Raw genomic sequence first — 25110 nt, 5'->3', positions numbered from 1 at the left:
ACTTGGAATTTAATTCTTGTATTACTACTACTACTACTACTACTACTACTACTACTACTATTACTACTGCTGATACTACTGTTACTATTACCGATCAGAGGCGAAACGGAATTCCCACGAAAATGCATTTGCAAAGGAAAACAGATCGGTTCGACGAGAAACGAACGCATTCTCGTCCTATTGTCCCATCGAATCTTTTGTCGTTTCTATTATCACCGACATTACCTTCGTTCTTTATTCCCTTTCTCTCTCTTTTTTTCACCATTATATTCTTCTTTATTCTCTCTCTCTCTTTCTCTCTCTCTCTCTTTCTGCTTTCAGAAAGAGTTTTCAACAGTGATGTCACAGACATCACGTTTTTCTTTTCTTTTCTTTTCTATTTTTCTTTTTTTTTTCTTTTTGTTTTTTTTTGCAATCTTATCGGCAATTAAACGTTGCGTTGCACACCGCGATCAGACATTATTCGATGTCTACTTGGCCCAAGTCCAGCTGCGAAAATAGAGCTATATTTTTCTGGCCGTCGACAATGCTGCTAGTCAGTATCGAGCGTCGTCCTGTCCGTCGAATTGCGCGGGAGAAAAAAAGAGAGAAAAAGAAAAGAAAGAAAAGAAAAGAAAAGAAATCTATACATCTATACACATACATTTGCTTTTGAGAAAAGCTTCGTCTCATATCGCGAAGATACTCAACAGTCCTCTCTCTCTCTCTCTCTTTCTCTCTCTCTCTCTCTCTCTCTCTCTCTCTCTCTCTCTCTCTCTCTTTCTCTCTTTATCTCTTTATCTCTCTCACACCAGTCACTAACACCCCATATCACCATCCTCTTCACCCCATTCTCATATCCAGCTGTGACACGATTCGGTCTTTCAAAATCGAAAATCGAAAACCAGTTAACGAATTTTTCTCGTTATTTTTCTTTTTTTCCTTTTTTTTTTCCCTTTCTTTTTTTTTTTCCTGATATCACCGTCATAAACGTAAATGAACGAAATGCAGATTGTTGTAAATCAATTTGTCGATATCGAATAGGACAATGGCTCGATATATTTGTACGTTTGTATACATATTTATATAATATATTTACATATATACACAGGTGTGCCGTATAATGTAAACGTTATCGATCATACCAAGCAATCATTGTCGTTAAAAAATATCTCCGTGATCCATTTATTTTTAATAACCCTGTTTTTTTCGTTTTTTTCTTTTTTTTTTCTTTTTTTTTTTTTTTTTTTTTTTTTTTTTTTTTTTTTTTTCATGCATTCGTCGGTCGAATCGATGTTATTATTTTTATTTCTATAAATTTAATTTACGTATGCGTCGTTAAAAAACAAAATAAAAAAAGAAAAGCAAAAAAGAGAGAGAGAGAGAGAGAGAGAGAGAGAAACAAAAGGAAACAAAAAGTAAACGAAAATAAAAAAAAAAAATGTTGCATCGAACCGTACGAATAATTGTAAAAATTATTTAAAAATATATTTCGAAATTGATATTTAGAAATTATTAGTAATAACGAATTGATCACGTTCCGGAATATATCAATTGAAACGAAAAGGAGGAACACTAACGTTTTATTGAATAATTCTATTATAACAAGTACTCGACTACGAGGTTGTTGTTGTTTAATTAATAATTAAATTTATTTATTAGTTTGAACGAGCACCAAGGAACATTTTCCTTGGTTCGGTCGATATGGACTATGTTTGCAGTAAATAGATAAGAGTACATAGTAGTAGCTTTCACGATGTTATCCAGACTAGGAATATTCTATCCCACGTTTCTATTCTATAACATTGGTGGCATGAAACGAATCTTCTTTATGTACCTGCTCAGATACGAGTAGGAAAGTTTGCTGGGAAACAAAGGGTAATAGCAAATGAAAAAGCAAGAGAGAGAGAGAGAGAGAGAGAGAGACGAAAAAAAAAAGAAGAAAAAAAAAAGATGAGACAAAATAGATTGACACCTACTACGATTCTCGATTGTAATATCGATGAATAGACAGACTATGGATTAAGGCGAAAGCTCGCATTTATTGTTTTTTTTTTTTCTTTCTTTTCTTTTCTTTTCTTTTCTCTATCTCTCTCTTTTTTTTTTTTTCTTTTCTACAGCCTGTAGGGAAACTTTCAGAACGACGATGAAACGATGAAGGAAAAAAAAAAGACCGATACGAAAGAGAGATAATGATAGAGACACACACACCACGCACACACACGCACAAAAGATAATAAAAAAAAAAAAAAAAGAGAAAAAAAAAAGAGAAGAGACAAGGGACGGACGGCGTGCGTGTTACGAACGAACGGACAAAAAAAAAAAAAAAAAAAAAAAAAAAAAAAAAAAAAAAAAAGAAAAAAAGCAAAAGAAAAGAAAGAAAGAGAGAAGGAAAAAAAGGAGAAGGAAAAAAAAATGAAAGAGAAGGGTTCAATCGTCGCTTCTATCCCGAGCAATGTACCCTGAAACGTTTACCCTTTTTCTCGAACCTCTCTAACCTCTCACCGCTCATTTATTCTCTCCGTCGGTCGTATTCAACCATCTTGCATCTTCGTCGATGTGTCTCCTCTCTGGGATAACGAGTATTGTGCTGGCTATATTGCAGACTACGTTAAAGCCGTGTATACATAACTCGGAAATAACGACAAGAAGTGGGAAGAAGTACTTTTTACTCCTACCCTATTCTATCTATTATTCCTCTTTCTCCATTCCATTCTGTCCACCACCAACCTGAGACATGATCGATGCCATCTCGTTTTCTATATCCCATTGACGTGTACCCGTTCTATTATTAATTCCCTTTATCATTCAACTACAATTATCTTCGAATTAGTTAGTTACATTACGATTTCAATGATCAAATGATTAATAGACGTAATTATTTTGATATAGATAGAAGATAGAAACGATGTGTCGTGATAATATCTCTCTATAATGATAACATATAACGATACAATATGATCGTGGGAAAAGATGAAACGATATTTTTCTCTTTCTCTCTTTTTCTTTTTTTTTTTCTTTTTGGAAAATATAAACTCATCGAGCTCTAGTTCACTGTTTCTTTTTTTTTTTTTTTTCTTTTTTCTATTTTCTTTTTTTTTTTTTTTTTAGATCCGTCGATACAATTTTTATACAATTGCCAATAGTTCACGATACTGTAGATTATCAAAGGAAATGGATGAAAGAAAGGGTGGTGGTTTTTGTGTAGGGCAAGAAAACACGATGGACGTAACTTTATCTATAAGAGATATATTTATCTCTAGGTGAGGTGAAATAAGAAAGAGGCGCGACGCGGGGTGGCATCGCGGTTTTATGCAATTTTTTAAAAAGAAATTGTAAGAGGAAGTTTCGTAGTCTTTTCCTCGCGCTATCTATTTGAAGAGTTAGTAGGAATAAAGAAGAACGGGGGAGAAGAGCAACAAGCAGTCAACCTGAATCTACACGAATAAGAAATGGAAGAAACAGAAAACCATGGGCCACTCCGTCACGCATAATACTGCCAGCAACATTTTCTACCCTGGATAAGCTGACGCTGCTCCCTGACATTATTTCCTCTCTTTTTCTTTTTCCTAAATTGAATACTTTATTTGTGTTACATCGTAACTCCAGTGAAAGCTACTTTGTAACAAGATGCTTTCCTCTCTTTCAAACGACGATCGTTATCTTCTCTCGACAGTAGACAATTTACTTTAAAAAGAACAAAATCGTAATCTTTTCTTCTCTATTCTTTATATATATATATATATATAAATACACACACACATTCGATACTTTTGTAATAACAAAATATTCGATCCAATGGTCCATGTAATCGTACTTCGTATTTATACAATTTCTAGCTTTTCGAATAATAAATATAAAAATTACGAATTTTCTGTGAAGTCGTGTGTGCAAAGTAGCACTTTGTATGCCGATATAATCGTAAACTTTCAGCTCGAAATAACGTCATTATTTTCTAATGGACACTAAAAGTAAACCTAACGAAATCAATGTCGTAATTATACGTAATCGACATATTTTTCATTTTTTTTCTTATCATCTTCCATTCGAAGTGACAAAGTATTCTCTCTCGTTTTTGACAGTTTTCACATCAGTATATAATATTTTAAAATTTTTGACATTTTCATACGACGGATCGAGAAATTACATTATACAGGTGAAGTGAGATATCATGCAGTCCTGCGGCATCACCTGTCAGCCAATAGCAGCTTAGAATGATAATCAAAGTCGACCAATTAGCGATGGAATTGACATTATCGTAGTAATTATAATTACTTATTACCATAGTTTTCTTTCTATATGACAATCGATTATCGAACAAATGATTTTTATTTTTTACTTTTTAATCTCGTGACCGACGATGACCTTTACCAATAGAAAATATTCCTCATGAAAATCTTTATCAGTACAAAATAGCGTCCATATATGTATTTTCTTTTGAAACTTTGATTTAATCATTTATTTTCATAGTTTCGAATAAAAGATTATTTGTTCGAACGATCTATCTTACCTTATTATATCATACAAAAGATTTATAAAGTATCGATATTTTTGTAAAATTACGTCGTTATCAAAATGCCGTTGTAAAGATGACCATAAGAATCTCCATTTTGTTTCTCATCAACTCCATTTTGTCTCCCCATCGACTCCATTTTGTTCTAAGAAACATAACCAATTTAGTAACGATATTTCCATGTGTAAATGTTTGCAAGTTCTAAAGCGCATCGTAGCGTTTCAAAAAGATATTCACGAAAATAAAAAATTGTAAATGTTGCCATGGCGTCGTCCAACCCCACAAGTAATACCAGAAGGCATCACACGCAATACTTTTTCTCCGACATTATTTACGTTATACCGATACTTTTTCAGCTTTTTAACGATATTTGGATTAATAATTAATAACTCATTAATCATGATCGATCGAATTTTATGATATTCAATTTCCATCTACCTATACACACACACACACATACACACACACATATATATATATATATATATAGTTCACATACGAGTACCATGCACGCACGCACGCATACACGCACACACACAATACAGACGATACATACATACATACATACATATGAAAATCTAATATCGCAAAATTCAATCAATGTATTTATAATTGCTTATTTATAATTGATTGATATGTAAATATAATTTATAATAATTGTTATAATACTAACCTACAAATTTAACATAAAAACGTTTCAACTTTCAGAGATTGACAAAACTCGATTAAAAAATACGTTAATACTTGTCTTATTTAGCAATAAATAGTTAACTGCTCTTGATAGTACGTACGGATAAGACAGTTCCATACAAACTGTTGGAACGAAGCCCAACAGATATATATATATATATATATATATATATATATATATATATATATATATATATAGATATACACACATATGTGTATACTATAGATCGAACAGAGTATGTTTACAAACTCTCGACTTTGTTTTTTAGCTTGAAGTTCCAGGAAATTCTTCGGAGAGAAAGTATGTATACAAAAATAATCGTGCTTCGAGCTCATCTGAAAGAGCAAAAGGGCAAGAGGGTCTTTCTCTCTCATTACTAAGAGAGCATTCAATCAAACAAGACGTTTAAGCTGCTTTAAAATGAACGAAGATAATATTTTATCGTTAAATATTTTATTATAATATATATATGTATATACACACATGTATGTATGTATGATTCGTTTTTTATCTTACGATCAATTATATTAATAATACGATTGCAACAAAGACAGTAATACTTTTCTTCGTTTATTTATCATTTTATTCTTCTTTGTTTTTTATTTGTTTTTTCTTTTTTTACTTTTCAGATCATCCATATCATATCATTCGTCGATATTCGATAAAATAAAAGAAGTTATCGAGGGGAAAACATAATTTAGTGTTTGTTAAGTTAATTAAAATTTGTCCGCGCATTTTACGATTTTATATATTGACTTTTCAAAGCATATATAATAAATACATTTTAATTGATTTCTCGAAAAGTGTTTAGAGAATTAATGTTCATTCGGATATTTTTTTTTTTCGTTTTTTTTTTTTTTTTTTTTTTTCTTTTGCTTTCATTTCTTTCCTTTCTTTCTTGTTTGTTTTTTATTTTAACAGTTGCACGGATTGTATTAATCCATATAAAAATACATTATCTCGCGAATGAGATTCAATATTCGAATATTGTAATTAATAAATAATTAATAAATAATTATTGCGTATTATCGAAGATGATAAATATAGTATGTTACATTCAAAGAAGAATATTGGTAAGTAAATTTTTGAAATTTCATAATCAAATCATTTTACAATTTGTTTTTTCTTTTTTCATTACGAATAAATTTATATACGAAATTTTTCTCTCTCTCTCTCTCTTTTCAGATCATATTTTCTTTTTTTATTTTTGCAGTTTCGTCGTCATTTCCATATACAATAGTTTCAATCTATAACGATTTAAAGCAACTTCGATGTTCGATCTATGTATATATGTATGTATATATGCATGTACCTCAATTTTAACCTAGCACGAATCAATCCAGCACTATTTCGATCTACAATGCGGACGAATGTTTGCAAACCATCAGAGAATGTTCTAATAGTAGCGAGTAAAAAATCTAAACTCCCTCGGGTACCCATCGTGTTGAAAATGAAAGGTCCCGATCGACATGAGTATTGAGTGCAATTTTTTTAAATTTATTATTGACGAATACGACCATAAGCAAATCCTCTTGTGGGTTTACTCGTGAGTGCGCTACGTTTTTTCTCTTCTTTCATAATTTATACGTTTTTCATATGTGTATTCCTTTTTTTTTAATCCTTTTTTTTTTGTGTTTTTTTTTCTGTTTTTTTTTTTTTTTTTTTTTTTTTTTTTTTTTTTTTTTTTTTTAACAGACTAAGAGTCATCTCTTGTTACAATTGACGATAACGTTAATAATTAACAGTACGTAATTATCGACAGTACGTGAATTGTTGTTTCTCGCTAAATTATTGAAGAAATCGAATATTTTACTATTTTAAATTTATTAAAAGTTTACGGTAATATTTCAACATACTTTATATCATAATTTACGGATATAAGCGCGACGTATTTTAATTAATTGATATATCGTAGAAATGATTTTGATTTTCTCACTGATACGAGAAAAATATCCGCGTATATGAATATCAAGACTACTAATGAAAAATTATGATAATAAAACGAATTATATATATATATATACTACGTAATCGTTTTTAATATTACCCTAACCGTATTAAAATGCATAAGAAAATATATTAACTGAAGTATATTACTTATATACATGTATTAGTATTATTATATACTAGTACATATTTGGAAAGTAGTTAATTATGAAATAGTCATTAACCTTGTCAATCGATTACGGCCAAATTACTAGGTAACCCTCATTAACGTTTAAGTTTAATAAGGCGTATATCAAACTAGGGTGACGGTGGTGCCCTAGGGTATATTTTCTTAGTAGGCTTCCACACGTTGGCAATATGCTTGAGATTCGTGGAACGTGCGTATTCGTAAAAATGTTTTTGCATAAATATATATAATTATATAATTATATATATATATATTTTGTTTAAATAAATAAATAAATATATATATATATATATAGATAGATAGATAAATATAGAGTATCATCTCCACGAATGGGATTATAATTTTATATAAGTAGATATCGGACAAGGATACCACGATATCGTAATTTTTATTCATGAATGGAAAATTTTGCCTCCGGTTTTATACATTGTCGTCATAAACATTTTATAATAATTATCAAGCATGACTGCTTTGATCTAGTTTCGTAAGCACCACGTAATTTTTCATAAAATATCAAACCCACTCAAAAGACTTTTTACTTTGTCATAGAATAAAATTATTTTTATTATGCAATGGACCTTTAGACATATTGATTTAATTAATCTTGTGCATTAAGACTTTGCATAGATCTGATTATTTTTTCTTTTTTTTATTTTTTTATTATTATATTACAGATATATTTGCATTGTAAAATTGGCTTATAAAATGTGTAATCATTTAAAATATATCATTGCAGGTGCGTGCCAGAAATGTTTTTCAGAAATTTGATTTCGTTTTACGTTATTTTATATGCTAAATGATATATAATAAAATTTAATATGCCCTTTATAGATATACAATTTTTATCTTTTTATCTAGTTGATCCGTTGTTTATAATATAAAGGATTTAAAAATTTTTCAAATACGGGTATGTACAGTTTTTTACATACACAGGTTGTATTTGAAATTCATGTTGGAAATTAAAATGAATATAATATATGAACATTCATAGATGCTGACTAAGTAATATCCAATTATTTAAAGTCAGTATAATAAATCACAGTAAGTTTCTAAAGGATTTCAATTTAGCAGAATTCATTAATCTTATAGCATGTTAGTTAATAAAAGCATGCTAATTTATAAATAATGCATGTCAAGGTTTGCATCGGTTGTTATGGTTAATATGAAGTCTTTATGCATTTTTATTTTATGACTATTATTGAAATTGTTATGGCTATGGTGGATCTGTCAATTTGTGCCATGTACCGTTATGATTAAAATAGTTTTAAAAGCACGGATATTATTGGGTTGATTTATAAATAAATCATTACTCTCTTATAACGTCACTCATATATATATATATATATATATATATATGATTGAAAACTATAAAATTAATTGAATATTTTTATTTAAATTAAATCTTGCTGTCGATCAATGAGAATTATTAGAATGATTTAAATTTTGATAGGATCCTTTGGGAAAATCTAATTATCGAAATTCAATATTGCAACGTCAATATCAAAATAGAAATAACTTCGAAATAATAATAGGTCTTTAGGTAAATAGGAAGGGCGTAGAAGACGTTAATAAAAAAAAATGATCTCGTTCGAACAAGTAACACAGTATACTGTTGGTATCCAATTGGAGAGCGTGGTTAAATTCGCGACAAAGCCTCGGAAGCTCGTACCATTAATTTTCCAGGACTCTCTCGGTAGTTTGGTAAAGGAACAATTCATCCGCGTTCCACTATTCGTAGACGTACACGGTAAAAGCATTCCAAACCTGGCGTACAATCTCCGCGTCAACTTTTTATTTTCACGGCGATCCTCGAATTTACGCGATCCATTCGTACTACGAGTTCTAATTCGGAGCTATACTAGCAATTCCCCAAACCCTCTTTCTCCCATCTTCCCTCTCTCTCTCTCTCTCTCTCTCTCTCTCTCTCTCTCTCTCTCTCTTTCTTTCTTTTTGTTCGCGTGACATTTTTCGGTCCGATACTAAAACGTAACTCAGAGTTTAGTGTAGAATCCGAAGCTAACAGTCTTCGATAACAAACTTTCCCTGGCGTCGATCCACGCTCGTTCAAGTAGATACGCGTATGGATGGAACGGGAAAGTATTGGTATTACATATATGTGTATATATATATATATATATATATATATATATATGCACTCATGTGTGTGTGTGTGTGTGTGTGTGTGTATACGCGCGTATAGGTAGACAGGAATGTTTTCCATTTGGTGGACAACGTTACCTATATGCTACGGTCTCCTACCTCCGAGACACGATTATCGATTATGAAATTGCAGCGGATAAAGCGAACGAGAGTCCATCGGCTTTATTCGAGATCAGCTTTTGTGTGCGTGTTTGCGTGTTCGCCTATTCGTGTAGATGCGTTGGTTGGTTTTCCGATTATCCGATGGCTTATTCTCATCTCTCTTTTTCTTTTTCTTTTATACCGTGGAAACTATCTCTGTCAATTTCCCTACTCGCATGTTCGTCATACCGTTCTCTGTCTCCTTTTCGTCACCCTTTCATTATCTTCCGTCTCTCTCTCTCTCTCTCTCTCTATGCTTCTATCTTCTGCAATCTCCTTTTATCGTTCTTTTCCATCCATCCATCCATCGTTTATATCTTTGGAAACGCGATTTTCATCTTTCTGTCTCTCTCTCTCTTTCTCTATCCCTCTTTCTCACCTTCCTCGTGTCACCTGCTTCCATTTCCGATAATTACAAATCAAAGTCGTGCATTATCCCATATTGGCAGCCATTATTATTTCATTGTTCGTGAAATATCCGAAAAAAGAGGTTTAACTTAAATTTTTCCATATCCCTTTCTGAAATCTTCTTATCGACTTTCACGAAAATAGATCGTTGTGTTTCTATGCGATCGTGTCTATTAAAGTTTGATGCATCTACGATTGCTTTGAATTTTTTCTAAGAGTTAAAAGGAACTGATTTGGATATCTACTTTTGAATTTTTCCTTCGAAAAATTTTTAGAAGGAATATAGACACCTTCACGACACCCGACCTCCCCCCGCCATCTTTCCTTCCTTCTATTCAATATATGAACTAAAATAAAATTATTTAATTTGTTCATCTCGATTCTAATCTCTTCGGATTTTAATTAACGAGAAAGAATATATGTCTGTGTATATACTTTAATGTAGGTATAAGTTAATTATAAGTTTTAACAGTTGGTCATATATATATATATATATATATATATATATTCAATGATTTGCTTAATTAATTAAAAAAGATTTTCGACGATTATAAATCATAACACGTTTTAATATTTTTTCCCCATTTCGAATAGAAATAATAATTCCTAAAGTGATGGTTATAATGATGGTGGTGGGTATTTATCAACTATGTACCGAGGTTAAAAAAGAAATAGAAATTCTTTACACGAATGTAAGAGGCTCAAGGGAACAGAAAGTTCGTCGGACTTTTTATCGCTGGATTTTCAAAGCTGACCTTCGAAGTTTTCGGGTTATAGAACGCGAACGTTTACGAGGTTAGTCGCGTACTCACTTTATTCGGTTATAAACGAGTAGCTCGGCTATCTCTCGTCCCAGCCTGGAATATAAAGTTTCGACGAAGACCAACACCTTTGGATCTATCCTCAATCGTGCCTCGCTCCTGTGATCCGGCGCCGAAGGCAGTCTCGTCGCACCCCTCAATGTGGAACATCTTATCGAGGGTTCGGGTCTGGTATCTCGATGTATCAAACTGAAAAAAAAAAGAAAAAAAAAAAAAAAAAAAAAAAAAAAAAAAAGAGAAAAATAAAGAAATTGAATTATTCCCTTGAAAAATGAAATTAGATATCGTGTAAAAAATTATCCGTAGAAAAATATTATTGATTTAATGATTATACGTTCAGGATGATTATTATTATTATTATTATTTTATATTTATCTGAAAGATCTTAAAATATAATTTTCAATCGCGAATCTTATTGCGAGATACGAACGATCGTATTTTCGTGAGAGTATGGAAATTAATATTTAACGAAAAGCGAAGCGATACTTTTATATGTACAAAAAAAAAAAAAAAAAAGAAAAGAAAAAAAAAAAGATATAAGAAAGAAATAAAAAGAGGAAGATAAGTGAACGGTTTTTAATTGAATTGGACGACTTAAAGGATTTATTAAACGAATTTTTATCATCGCAATCGTCCCTTTTAACGAGAAATTTTCCAAGTACGTAATGCGTTGATTCTTTCGAGTCCTTCTAAAAATCCTTTTTCTACAATCTTCAATATTGTAAAGTAAGTACACGAGTTGTGCAACGACGTGATATAACCCGTGTTATATGACTATGGGAAAATGGAAGAGAGAGATAGAAATAGAGATAAATAGATAGGTAAGTAGAGAGAGAGAGAGAGAGAGAGAGAAAAGGAAAAGGAAAAAAAATATTTCTTAGTGTGCTCAACGTCGTCTTTTCAGTATCGAAAGTATCCCTGGATAGTCCTTTAACGTCGATGCCAAGACTGTCCTTTCGAGAAGCCATTAACTTTGACTCCTTTTTCTCATCCACATCGACGTTTCAGACATCGAAAAAAAACAAAAAAAAAAAAAAACCTATCTATTCAATTCTCTAAATTCAGCTCTCTAATATACATATACAGGATAAACCAAAAGTTACTAAAAGATTTGAAAAATCAATTACTTTTTTTCGAAACTTTTTAGACTCGAGAAATTTCTCTCTCTCTCTCTCTCTCTCTCTCTCTCTTTTAGATTATAAAATCATAAGATTAAGAACTTCATAAATAATTTGAAATAAGATTAATCTCTCTCTCTCTCTCTCCCTTTCTCTCTCTCTATATATATATATATATATAAAGAAACGAAAAAAATATCTTGATAGTGTAATTGATTTTTACAATTATATAAAAACTTTTGTGTCATCCTGTATTCATCAAAAAATTATAAATAGGCATACGTGCGTTAAATATTTATACACTTTCGCGTATTACGAAAATTTTAATATTACTAAGTAGCCCTTTCGAGAAGTTATGAAGAATGAAAAATATTCGCGTGCATTTCGAGTTGTTTTCATTCTAATCGAGTAAATATATCGTGAGTCAACGAGAACGAGTAGTAGATTCGAATTGATTTCGTCCGACAAACAATCGACAATAAATGCATTGTCACGCAAACGTAAAACAGGAAAATACAAATTGATAATTAAGATATTCTTGATGATATCTTTGAAATTATTATTACGGTATAAAAAAATTTGCAAAATTTGATTTTTACACGATTTTCTTTTTTCTTATTTCTTTCGCTCTTTCCTTATCCATCTTTATTTCACAATTAAATTTGTATTTTTTATTATATAATTAAAGTGAAATTGTTATTATTATTATTATTATTATTATTATTTTTTTTTTTTTTTTTTCTTTTTTTTCTTTTCGTCGACCCAAGGACTAATACACGCGATGGATGACGCGTTAACATCGTTATTAAATAGACGACGGAAATTTATGCGAATTCGTGGAATTATAATTTCGTTGGATATGCAAATACGTGACTCATAAAGAGCAGAATAATCGACACTACATTTACGTACTTTATCGGTAGCGATAAAGTCCCATACGGAAATGTTGCTTGTGAATTATGCGTATCTCGGAATCGATTAATCGTTTTTTAATAATTACATTTCATATATCTACTATATATAAAATATAAATATATGTGTGTGAGTGTGTGCTTATATATATATATATATATATATATATATATATATATATACACATTTATCTCTATGTATTTTTCGAAAATAGTAATAAAAAAAGAATGGAAAAGAGAAAAAAAAAATACCCCCGTATCGTAAGTCAAACAGGCAAACTATTATTCTATTAAGTAATTTAGAGTTATGTTTAAATTCCACGCGTGTATTTTAACTCTAATCAACGAACACACAAGGATAAAAGGCAAATGGTTTTCGCGTAACGTTGCTGGAATATCTTTCACGGAAATACGAATTATCCCTTAGAGAGATTTTTACGTTTTTCTTGATTAAAATTTCATTATCGATTAGTCGCGTTTGGGGATTGGAGGATGGTGTTCATAAATTTCTATGCGATGGTAGAGAATAGCAGGAGCTCGCTGGTTATTAATTCTATATTGATGACGGCTAGAATATATCATTTAAATTAGACTTCCAAATGAGTTTGCTTGCCACTGGAGCTTCAACTTTTTATAAGGCACCCTTTTTCTTTTACTCACTCCCTCTCTCTCTCTCTCTCTCTCTCTTTCTCTTTTCCTCCCTTCCACGTGTCCACGAAATTCACAATTCATTAGAAAAAATATCATGAAGTAATTGGACCGCTTGGATTCGACGACCGATTCGGTTTTAAATAAAAGATATCCATCAAGGAGATTCATCGTTGTTCTATATTGAAGATCAGATCAGGAAATTAAAAGGTGTACTTAAAGGGAACACCAAAGCGCATGTGTCTGGTAAACGAGAGGAAGTAGTTCTCGAAGCTTGAATTACTCGTATACGTGCCACGTGGCATGTCCGTGTATATGCTTTCAATGTTGCAGGTACGTCAGGTAATCTCGTCCGAGAGAGATACACGCCCATCTCTCTCTCTCTCTCACACACATACACACACACACACACACACATATACTCATATACCCCTCTATCTAACTCTGGGCCATGCCTGGAAGCTCGAAGTAAGCCTATTAACGCGCGTCCTTATTAGAGGATGTCATTTGACCCAAATACCAGTTTCCCCATTGGCCAAGGGACTCGCGTACCGAAACATATCCTTAATACGAATTTACGATGACTGAGTGTCTCTCTCTCTCTCTCTCTCTATCTTTCTCTCTCTCTCTCTATCTTTCTCTCTCTCTCTCTCTTTCTCTCTGAATCTCATTTACTCGGTCTATAGTCTTGAAAGTACTCAAAGTACCGTCATTAACTCTCTGTAACTCTTTGATGAAACTCGACCTTACGAGTACAACGAAACAAGCGGTTTACCACCGTCTTTATCCTTTGAACATTATATTCTATTAAAAGAAAGAAAAAAAAAAAAAAAAAAAAAAAAAAAAAAAAGAAAAAAAAAAGAAAGAAAAAGAAAAAAGAAAAGTCGGAAATTATTTAAGACGTCACTTTCAAGTGCCATTATCCTATTCTCAGTGAACGCCAATAATAAATACCGATACGATTTAATAAAAAGATCGTCGATGTTCTTCGTTTAACGAGAATCTCGAGTCTTCGTCCATTCGACACTTCCACGAAGATTTTTATGATCGGTCTCGTTCATACTGTGACCACTCCCTCTATCCCTTTTCTTTTTCTTTTTACTTATCTCTTAGGTGTGTGTGAGAGAAAGAGAGAGACAGAGAGAGAGAGAGACAGAGAGAGAGAGAGAACTTGGAGAAGCTATTTTTATAAAATTATGTCGTCAGTAGAAAACGACAAGAGAGCTTTAAAGAAGTCGCAAATGGACAGAGAACGGGGTTGGGGAATAGGTTGGGGGTGGAAAGAGGTGAGATAGGAGAGATATTGGAGAAGTAAAGAGGAGGGCGAATAGGGGAGGGGGGAAGGTAAAGGGAGTTTAGACGGCCATATCTCGAGTTCCCATCAGGTACGCGGTCTTCCAAGCTTCTCTCAACGCGTAGCTCTCGAATAGACGTATAGGCGTCTCTCTCGCGAGACGGGGAAAAGCTTGTAACGAGACTTTTAGTACCGTCTGACGCTAATAAACGCGACGAAAGGATATCCCGACCAACCTACCTATCGACCTACCTACCTACCTACCTACCTACCTACCTACCTACCTACCCACCTACCTCCTACCTATCTATCTATCTATCTATCTATCTACCAGCTATCTACCATCACACCGAGGAAAGTAATTTTAGATTATGATGCCATTGTCGCCTATCGACGCCCGATTGAATTACATCGAGAATTGCCCCGAATATGGCGGCGGTTGTAAGAGAAAGCCTTGAAGGGAAGAGCCTTGAATTGAAATAGCCAAGGAAAGAAAAAGATAGAAGGAGAGAGAGAGAGAAAGAGAGGGACAGGGGAAATAAGATAGAAGGCTAGGACAGCTTGAATTACCAGCTGTTCGCGTAAAAGTGTCTTCTAATTTTTTCAAGGATAATCAAGTTATATTCGAAAGTGTCTTAGAGATATCCCCCTCCCCAACTCCTCCTCATCCTCTTCCTCCTTCTCCTACTCTGCTTTTATCTTCCATTTACTCAGACACACCAAGGACTATCGTTTTCTTCGATAATCGTTCGTCCGATCGTTTTTCTTGTATCAGAAGAAAGAGAAAAGGAATGGAAAAAAAAAAGAAAGAAAAAAAAATTTGTTCGAAGTCAAAGTACTTATCGATTTAAGTAACTTAAGTAACTTAATTATTCCCACGAGTAAGTACTTGGATATTTCATTGTTTCTTATCGCTAAAGAGTTGGAACAACGTTTTTCGTTATTTCGAAAGTAAATGCATCAGTATTATCTAGAATATTAAATGAACAAAAATAGAAAAAAAAAAATAAAAGAAAAAAAAAAAAAGAAAAAAGAAACAGAAATCGATTAGACTCTAACGTTACGCCACGAAGTACTTGAACTACGTATAGTAGTTTTCTTCTAATTACATGACGATTAGACAGGATTCCTGATGAACGTCGAACGATTATTGGATCCGATCACCGCGAAGAGGTAAACCAAGTACGCATTTAATTAGTTCCTTCGATCTTCGATCGGTCGAACCACCACCTCCATTTCCTACTACAGAGCACTGCTCTAACTATTAACGGTACTAATACTACCGCACTATGGACTACCGCTTCTACTGATAGGTACACGTAACATCGATGAGATCGCTAATTAATCGTCTTTAACTTCATTGCCGCTTATTACTCTAATTAACGAAATAATTTTTGATAGTCAAGAAGCCGAGGGAGAGAAAAATAATAATAAAAAAAAGAAAAAAAAAAATATATATATATATATATACGTATATATCGATGGGTATAACGTGTAATAAACGATTAAGAATAGTTTCTATCAATTATTATTATTATTATTATTATCTTTTTATTTATTTATTTGAAAAAATAAATCAATATAAATTCGTTCGAAGATTATTAATTAAGCAAAGGATAATTATTAATATTGAAAATGTCTTTGGTAATATTACGTTTGAAGAATATATCCTATCAAAGTGCGTGGTAAGTCAGCTGTTCAACGGTAAGAGAAGTAACCCTTCCCTCTCTCCCTACCTCCCGCCCTCCCATAGTCACTCACTCCCGACGTGCATACTTTCTCGTTACGGCCACGAGAGAATTCCTCCTCCGCTTGGAATGGCTCCGCTAATGAATTCTAATTGCTACTTTCGCGTACTGCGCGAGCGAGGAACGCTTTGTGTCCCTTTTCCTCCTCTCTTTCTTTCGTCCCTCCCCATCAAACAACCAGACTAACCCCTTCTCCACGGGTAACACGAGAAGTAGATTCGTCCGGTCGCATTGTGACTTCGTGACTTCTAACGCGAATAGAATTCGCTCGTACGTTTACAATACGAGCTGTGGTCGTCGATCGAACGAATCTACTCGATGAATCAATGAAGAGATAATCTATTTCATTTGTCCTATTATTTTTTTCTACTAATGCACGTAACATGATACAAGCTTGATGATCGTGAGAATGTATACTCCGATATGAAATGACATTCTAAATTTGATTCGATCTATTGATCTCATATTTTCTCTCTCTCTTTTTATTTTTTTTTTTCCTTTCTCTTTTTGTTTAATAATGAATAATGTGGAATTCTTCTCTTAAAATTATCGCCTACAAAGATACAATAAATTGTAAATCTCAAAATAATTATTCCTGAATTATTCATTAAGTATTCGGAGATACAACGAATAACTCATATTTCGTTCTAATTAATTAGATTATTTTAACATCTTTTTATATTTGCTTGCATATATATATATAAAGAGAAAGAGAGAGATACGAGAATTTTATTGATCTTTCGAAAAATCATTTTGAGAAATTTGTCGGAATAAGAGATAACGTTGAAGTTATTAATTACACTATTAAATACTCCCTGAAATTGTATGACGATGGAGAAAGAAAAAAGAAAGAAAGCAAAAAAAAAAAAAAAAGGAAACAAAAAAAAAAAAGAAAAGAAAAGGAAAAACAAAGAAAACGAAGATAAAGAAAATTACTTTTGAACGGTACGAATAAAATTTTTCGATTAGATGCCGTCACGCATTTGGAGCTATGGCGGGGCACACATCCTATTCGCAATCCCTGAAATATAAGTTCAACGCGTATTTCATGCAATAACATTTGTAGCTCGTTCGTCGAAGGAAACATCATCATACACGACGTAAATAAGTACATATAAAATATATACGTAAATATATAAATATGTACATATATATATATATATATACATATATATCGTATATATGTACATGGATAGAGCGGTATGTCACGACGTTACATTCCTGACTGAAAAAGTCGTTCTAACACGCGAACCTTCATTGCGTTTGTTGTAACAAAAAAAAAAAAAAAAAAAAAAAAAAAAAAAGAAAAAGAAAAAAAAAAGCTCTTGGAGAGAGAAAGAGAAACACAGAGAAAGAGAGTTAGCGGTTTAAAACTCGTCTCGCATGAAACCCTTTAAATGCACACCCCCGATCGTCGCCCTTGTCCCTCCGCTCTCCTTGTCTCTTGCCTTATTCTCTTTTTTTTTTTTCGCACCAATTCGTTTTCCTTCTTATCTATCTTTATTCCCTTTCTATATCTCGCGTGTGCAAAAATAAGTGTCATAAAGGAATACGTAGATAAGGGTGTAGACACGCATTTGCACGAACCAAGAACAAAATCGAAAAAGAAAAAAGCCTGATAAAGTTTATTATGTATACAGAGATGTACACGCGTACACGCGTACGTATATATACACTCACACGCATATATACGTACACATAGATACATAGTAGTACTACACATGCATGTAATATATAGAGTCTCTAATAGAATTATATCAAAGTAAAGGATAACGAAAATGATAGTGATCTTACAACACTATATATCTCTCTTTATTTTTTTCTCTCATTTAGAAAATTTCACGATTATTTTCTAATTAGGAACAATATTGCGAAATACTTTCTGTCATCGAATGACGTTACATCGAAATCCGATGTAATCTTGAAGACTTTATAATGTCGCGTTCAACGATCCGACTATATATATATATATATATATATATATATATATATATTTCGAGCAGAACGAAATCGAATCGCAGTGAGATAGGATAGTGGACATCAATAGGAAAAGAGAGACTTCCTCTTTTTCACTTTTTCTCTCTCTTTCTCTTTATCTTTCTTTCATACTCTTTAGATCCTTGCTAGTCTCTTGGTCGTCGATAAAGTCGAATCGAACCTGCCTGCGTTCCGCCTCATTTCATTCACGAGTAATTCGAATGGCTGAGCGAAGCTGTGCCCCGCCGAATAACTCGATCTTTTATCGAATAATTGGATTTTCTGTTCCGATAATGGAATCCCACGTGGGTATAAAATAAATGCGGTCGCGCACGTACGCTCGCGCGCACTACAGTCCTCGATACATTTCGATTTCGTTCCTTCGATACATTTTACGAACGCACGACACCGTGTCCAATCATCGTTTCCGGAGTACCGGTTGGCTAATGAAATTACTTTTGCTTTTCGCTAAGCGAATCGGTTCGATCGCGTACATACGAAAATCCACCGGCTGAGTTTTCCCGTCGTTGATTTAGACGGGTCAGCGAATCGACATTTTTATTAAACTTCGAGAGGCGTTAAGGTTTCGGGTCAGCACACGTAACGCGATATTAACGACGAGATATCGAATACGATCGGTTTTTTTATTTTTCTTTTCCCTTTCTTTTTTTTTTTTTGTGTTTTCTTTTTTTCTTTTTTTCCCCCCTCCCTTAATCGAATCACGACGCGTATCGAAAAATCATAATAATTTTCCTCGCGAACGGATTCATATAGTGCGTTTTTCTTGCTGCTTAAAGGAAAAGAAAGGAAAAGAAGACAAAAAAAAAAAAAAAAAAAAAAAGAAAAAAAAAAGAAAGAAACGTGTTCCGCACGAGTTGAAAAGAAGTAATATCGATCATGTCTCGTTACTCGCTACTAATCGAGTTGAATTTTCTACGTTCCGTAACTCCGTACAACAACCACCGCGCCGTGCCCCCGTTTGATCGGCGCGTTTGCTCTATTTTTGTTTTTTTCTTTCCTTCTCTTTTTATGTATTATTTTTTTTTCTCGTTTATCGTTTTATTTTTTCTTCTCTCTATCTCTTTCTCTCTCTCTCTCTCTCTCTCTCTCTATCTATCTATCTATCTATCTCTCTCTTTTCCTCATGCACTGAGAGCAACGTCTGCATTTCGTTCAAAGAATCGCATTCTCGGTCTCTTGTCAGAGAGCAAACGGAGAAACGAGCGGCACGCAGCAGTAAATTGCTTCGGCGGTTTTTCCATCGTGATCGCGAGCAGGAAAAGGACGAAAAACGTTGCCTAGGAAGAGAAAGAGGGAAGGGTGGAAATTCGTTTTGCCAACTGTTACAGGAGAGGGATGGAAAAGAAGGGAGAAAGAGAAAGAGAAAGAGAGAGAGAGAGAGAGAGAAAGAGATAGGGTGAACGGTGGGTGAAAATGGAGGGAATACGCTGCTGTCTACTCGCTCCTAGTAGACACGAAGAGAGGAAGAAAAAGAGAATGCGAGAGAGAGAGAGAGAGAGAAATAGAGATAGAGATAGAGAAAGAGGAAAACGAGAAATCGGTCCTCGTCGCACCGCTACGTGAATTTCCACCCCCTTTTCGCTCCCGTTGATTGAGTGGTGGGCTATACTGTGGGTGGGTCGGTGGAAGGTGGAACGCTATCAGAGAGGGCGCCGAGCTTCCGGCAATTTACGGACGTCCGGCGAAACTGATTTCGAGGCGACAGAAATTACTTCTTCAGGAAGTCGTGGAAGGTTCGATCTCCAGCAGCATCCTCTTTTCTATCCTTTTTTTTTCTCTTTCTTTTTTTTTCTCTCTTTTTCTTTTTTTTTTTTTTTTCTTCTCTTTTAACTTTCCTTTCTTCCCTATCTATCTGTCCGTCCCCTTTTTCTCGAAACTTCCTTACATTTTTCTTTCCTTTATTTCAACTACGTTCTCCCTTTTCTACGAAGGCCTTTCCTTTTGTCTTGGTGTCTTGTCTACGAGGTGTCGTAAAAGCTGTTAACGTCCAACCGAGTTTGGTCCATCTGAAACGAAATCGACGCGGAAATCGAAGTTTGTCTTCTTCGCGCGTCTCTCGCGAGAACTCTATAGATATCTCTATTTATCTATCTATCTATCTTAGTTTTCTTACATTTTCGGTAGAATTTCCTTTTAAAAGAAAATATTTATTCGATTCTCGTTTTCTCTCTCTCTCTCTCTCTCTCTTTATATATATATATATATATATTCCTTCTCGCTTTGATAAAGTACAGAAATACAAGTGACTATGAAAGGTCGTTGATGAAAATATCGCGAGGAGTACACTCGAATAATCTCGTACTGTTGTTTCGCTTACGGTAATACTCTACTAAGAAAACATAATATATATATATATATATATATATATATATATATATATATATATATATATATATATATAACTGAGGGTTAAGTGACTGAATCAGAGACAAAAGATTGCAACCATTTCTTTCCTTTAAGTGCTCGTAAGACTGATATATGTGAGAACATAAACAAGCACAATGTAGCTATGTCATTCTCCCTTTCTTTTTCTCTCTCTCTCTCTTTCTTTCTCCCTTCAGTGTGGCTTTCAGAATGGCTGCCAAATGTAATTGAACGAAATAAACGTTGCAGCGAAATGCTTTCACTTCGTTAGGTCGCATTAGCTGGCACCGCCTTTCATCCATTCGTTTTCCATCCTTTCGTGATGTAGTAAGATAGTCCTTTAAATAATCGATCGCGATATTTGAAAGTTTATCGAGATATACTCGAGATAATTCTATACGAGATAATAATTCGTATCATTTTTTTTTTAAGTATAGTTCTCTGAAAGAGAAAGATATATATATATATATATATATATATATATATATATAAAGGGGGAGGGGGAGGGGAAAGCCATTCTTATATTTCATACGTCACAAACGTTCGAAATTGTTGGTATGCTTCTCGATTAATACGACTCAATAATTCGATAGAGTTTTAAGTAATTCGAGTCGAAGATAAACATATATGTAGCATTAAAAATAAATGAGATAACGAAAGCCCATGCTTTGTTCGTTTGATAGTAGTACGTTTAAAACGACGCGATAGCTTTTAATTCGCGCGGTGTATTAATTAAAGAGCGGCTTTTATTGTTATCGATAGATCGATCTAAAACATACATACGTACACATACATATATACATACATTGATATAGATATATACTTGAATCGATGTGCGTGGGATAAAATTGCTGGGGGAAAGTAGAAAGAGAGAGAGAGAGAGAGAGAGAGAGAGAGAGAGAGAGAAAAAGAGAGAGAGAATAAGAGAGAAAGAGTAGTTGTAGAGTTAAAAAGAGAGATGGAAATACGTGCTTGCGAGCCATTCGAACGGTTCGTTAGCACGAGCGAGTAAACGCTTACGTTACGTGCACGTACGATTAGTAGTAAGGACTGCACGCAGCCGCGGCAAACTGCAATATTTTCCGAGAACTAAGGCTATCATAATTACTCCCTGGCATACGTAAAATAAATGAGGACTTCCATAAATTCGTAGTAAAAATGATACGACGTTTATCTCACCTCCCTCTCTCTCTCTCTCTCTCTCTCTCTCTCTCTCTTTCTCTCTTTCTCTCTCTTTCTCTATTTATCTATCTCTCTTTCTCTCTCTTTCCCTATTTATCTATCTCTCTTTCTCTCTCTCTCTCTCTCTCTCTCTTTCTTTTCTACACGCACACTCGCGCCCATCCATACCCACACCCACACAAATTCTCGTCGTACAATTACGTAAAGCAGCAGAAAGCAGTTATGCATATATTATGCTCTTTCGGAAGTTATAGCAAGAACATTTCGGTTGGTGCATGGCCCAACCGAAAGCGTTCCGCGAAATTTATTTCGAAATATTCCTAAAATATAACTTTAATTTATCTCTCTGTTTCTCTGTTTCTTCTTTTAGTCCTCTTATTTTTCCAGCTAACGAAAATACTCGAGTGATATTAAAGATTAGAAATTGCATATCGGCGTTACGGTGTAAAATATGAAAAAAAACAGAGAAAAAAGATAAAGAGAAATGGATGAAGGAATCGAGTAAACTTTGTTATTATTATTATTATCATTATTATCATTATTATTATTATTATTATTATTATTATTCGATTATCATATGCTAGAGGTATCAAAGTCAACGTAATTAATGGTATCAACAAAGCAAACGTCGTGTTGGAATGCCAGCTATTTCTAAGACTATGACGATTATATGTATGTATATTTCCGTTGTGTACCCTACCTACATATTCATATATATATATATATATATATATATATATATATGTGTGTGTATTTATGTATGTTTGTATGTATATAGACAGAGCGTAAATTCGAGTGCACGTCGTCAAGACAATTAGCCGAAAACGGTTCTCTAATGACGTACCAGTGGCTGAGCGAATTTGGATAGTAAAATTCCGTGGTAACGCTTTACCCCTTGATCTTCGTATCGTCTCCCTACCGATATGGTGGTTGCTTTAGCGTGATTATTCGCGCGAGTAATACGCGTTAATTTGTGAACGTTAAGGGGGATATTCCACATCACTTAGATATAGTATATCCCGTATCGGTTACCTAGAAGAACATCAAACGTTTAGTCGATTGAATATATTAATTTTCAAAATTGACGACATAAATAAATAAATAAAATATATATAATATATATATACATGTCTATGTACGTATATAGACATGTAAATATACGAATGAGAAATCTTATTAATTTTAAATCAAAAAGGAAAAGAAGAGAAGAGAAGAAAAGGGGAAGTGGACGTGTGGATTTGTTTATGATAGAGTACGAGTACGGGTTCTTTAAAGTAGGTATTGCAAGGTTTCATGACGATCAGCCGAATGTAATTCTTTTCGACGTTAATCCGCTTGCAGGGTCGCGGAAAAGAAGCTTACGACAATATCACGTACACTGAAAACGTCCACCGATCGTTAAGCGAAGGATTAAGGAGTACATCGCTATCGGTCTCCGTACGTTTTGACTTTATTATTCCGATTATCGATCTCTCATGGAAAACCGTATCGGTGATCGGTGGATTTTGCTCTTCTTTATCCTTTTCGTTCTTCTCTATTTCTCTTTCTTTTTTTCTCTCTCTCTTTCTCTCTCTGAGACGCATACATACATACATACACACGCGCGTATTCTATCTATCTCTATCTCTCTCTCTCTTTCTCTCTCTCTCTCTCTTTTTCTCGTTGACTCGTTTGGTCGATGCAAATGAGATTTTGAAGCTCGTAACGAAATCGTTTTATCTTCGTATTCATCCAATTTGAATAATACTGAAAAGCCGCGATATTCGATAGGTACTATTATCGTGATCCGAAAGTGTAACAAAACGATACGGTGGAAAATTCAACGTAGACCCGAACGACTTTTGCCCTCTTCCCTTCTTCCGCCGTCATTCCTCTTCCTTTTCCATATCGTATATATCCACCTATACAACGACTTCGTTAAAATAGTTTCGTTTTAACGGAGATAGAATATAAAAATCGGGACGGATTACAAAAGGAATCTTCTTTTTTTCTTTTTCCAAGAAAAAAAAAGGAAAAAAGAAACAAAAAAAAAAAAAAGAGAGAAAGTACAAAGACCAGCGTACTTACGAAAGGAAGAAAATTTTCAACCTTGACACGGAGGAGTCAAAACGATATATAGGTTAATACACGAGAGGATGACAACGTCAGAATTACAAGAGTTTCTAACCCCCGTAAGCAAGCGACTATATAGAGCTGATAAACGGGACACTTCGGTCACGTCGATAATGCAAAGTCGTGCTTGAAAACGCGAAAGAGGCCTGGCTTATCGGTGGAAAAGCCCTCTCGATGTGCCTCGATATCGTTCGTGTTTACATCGATAAGTACTTGAACGATCATACGCGTAGCGTGTTGCCAGCTAGAATAGTGTGTAGTGCTCCTTGAATTTCTGCGAGAAATTAAGCTGGCCCTTCGTTTCTGCAGGACTATATGGACGAAAAAAAAAAGCAAAAAAAAAAAAAAAGAGAGAGAGAGAGAACGATTACATTCTCGATCGATTTTTCTCTTCATTTTGAAAGAGACAAATGAAAAAAAAAAGGACAAACAAAGAGGAAAAAAAAAAAAAAAGAAAAAAGAAAAACAAAAGGAAAAGCTCGTGATTTAACGACGAAATAATATATATACGTAAGTAAGTACACGTATGCACGTATGCATTCTCAAAGTAAGTAGATACTTTTGTTTCAGGGCTTAACAATGTTATTTGTTTAAAATAAAGGAGAAGAAAAAAAAAAAAGAAAAGAAAGGAAAAGAAAAAAAAACGAAGAAAAAGGAAAGGAAGGAAATAAAAGAAGAGAAAAAAAAAATTCCTCTGTGTTACGAAGGGAAACGAGGAGAATTCGAGAACAATTTCAAAGTTAAAGTTTCAAGAGGAAGAGAAAGAGAGAGAGAAAGAGAGAGAGAGAGAGAGAGAGAGAGAGAGAGAGTCGACTTCGCTCGATACAGTGTCCCATTGAAAATGGCATGCTTTTATCCAAGACACAAAAGACTACAAAAATAGCGAGC

At 33.7% G+C, this 25110-nt stretch overlaps 1 protein-coding gene across 5 annotated transcripts in view; it reads right to left on the bottom strand.

Moving 5' to 3' along the window:
* LOC124948095 (bifunctional heparan sulfate N-deacetylase/N-sulfotransferase) overlaps positions 1-25110 on the bottom strand; it is a 297073-nt gene that overhangs the window by 46859 nt on the left and 225104 nt on the right. For 4 of the 5 annotated variants that reach the window (XM_047491222.1, XM_047491221.1, XM_047491220.1 and 1 more), the window contains one exon: positions 10839-11036. The exons of the other annotated variant lie outside the window; for it this stretch is intronic. In XM_047491222.1, the coding sequence (XP_047347178.1) occupies positions 10839-11036 (198 nt within the window). The remainder of the gene's footprint in view (positions 1-10838; positions 11037-25110) is intronic. 5 annotated transcript variants of the gene reach the window in all.

The sequence above is a fragment of the Vespa velutina genome, chromosome 3, assembly GCF_912470025.1.
Source record: "Vespa velutina chromosome 3, iVesVel2.1, whole genome shotgun sequence".
Taxonomy (NCBI): Eukaryota; Metazoa; Arthropoda; class Insecta; order Hymenoptera; family Vespidae; genus Vespa; species Vespa velutina.
This window is presented reverse-complemented; position numbering and strand designations above follow the sequence as displayed.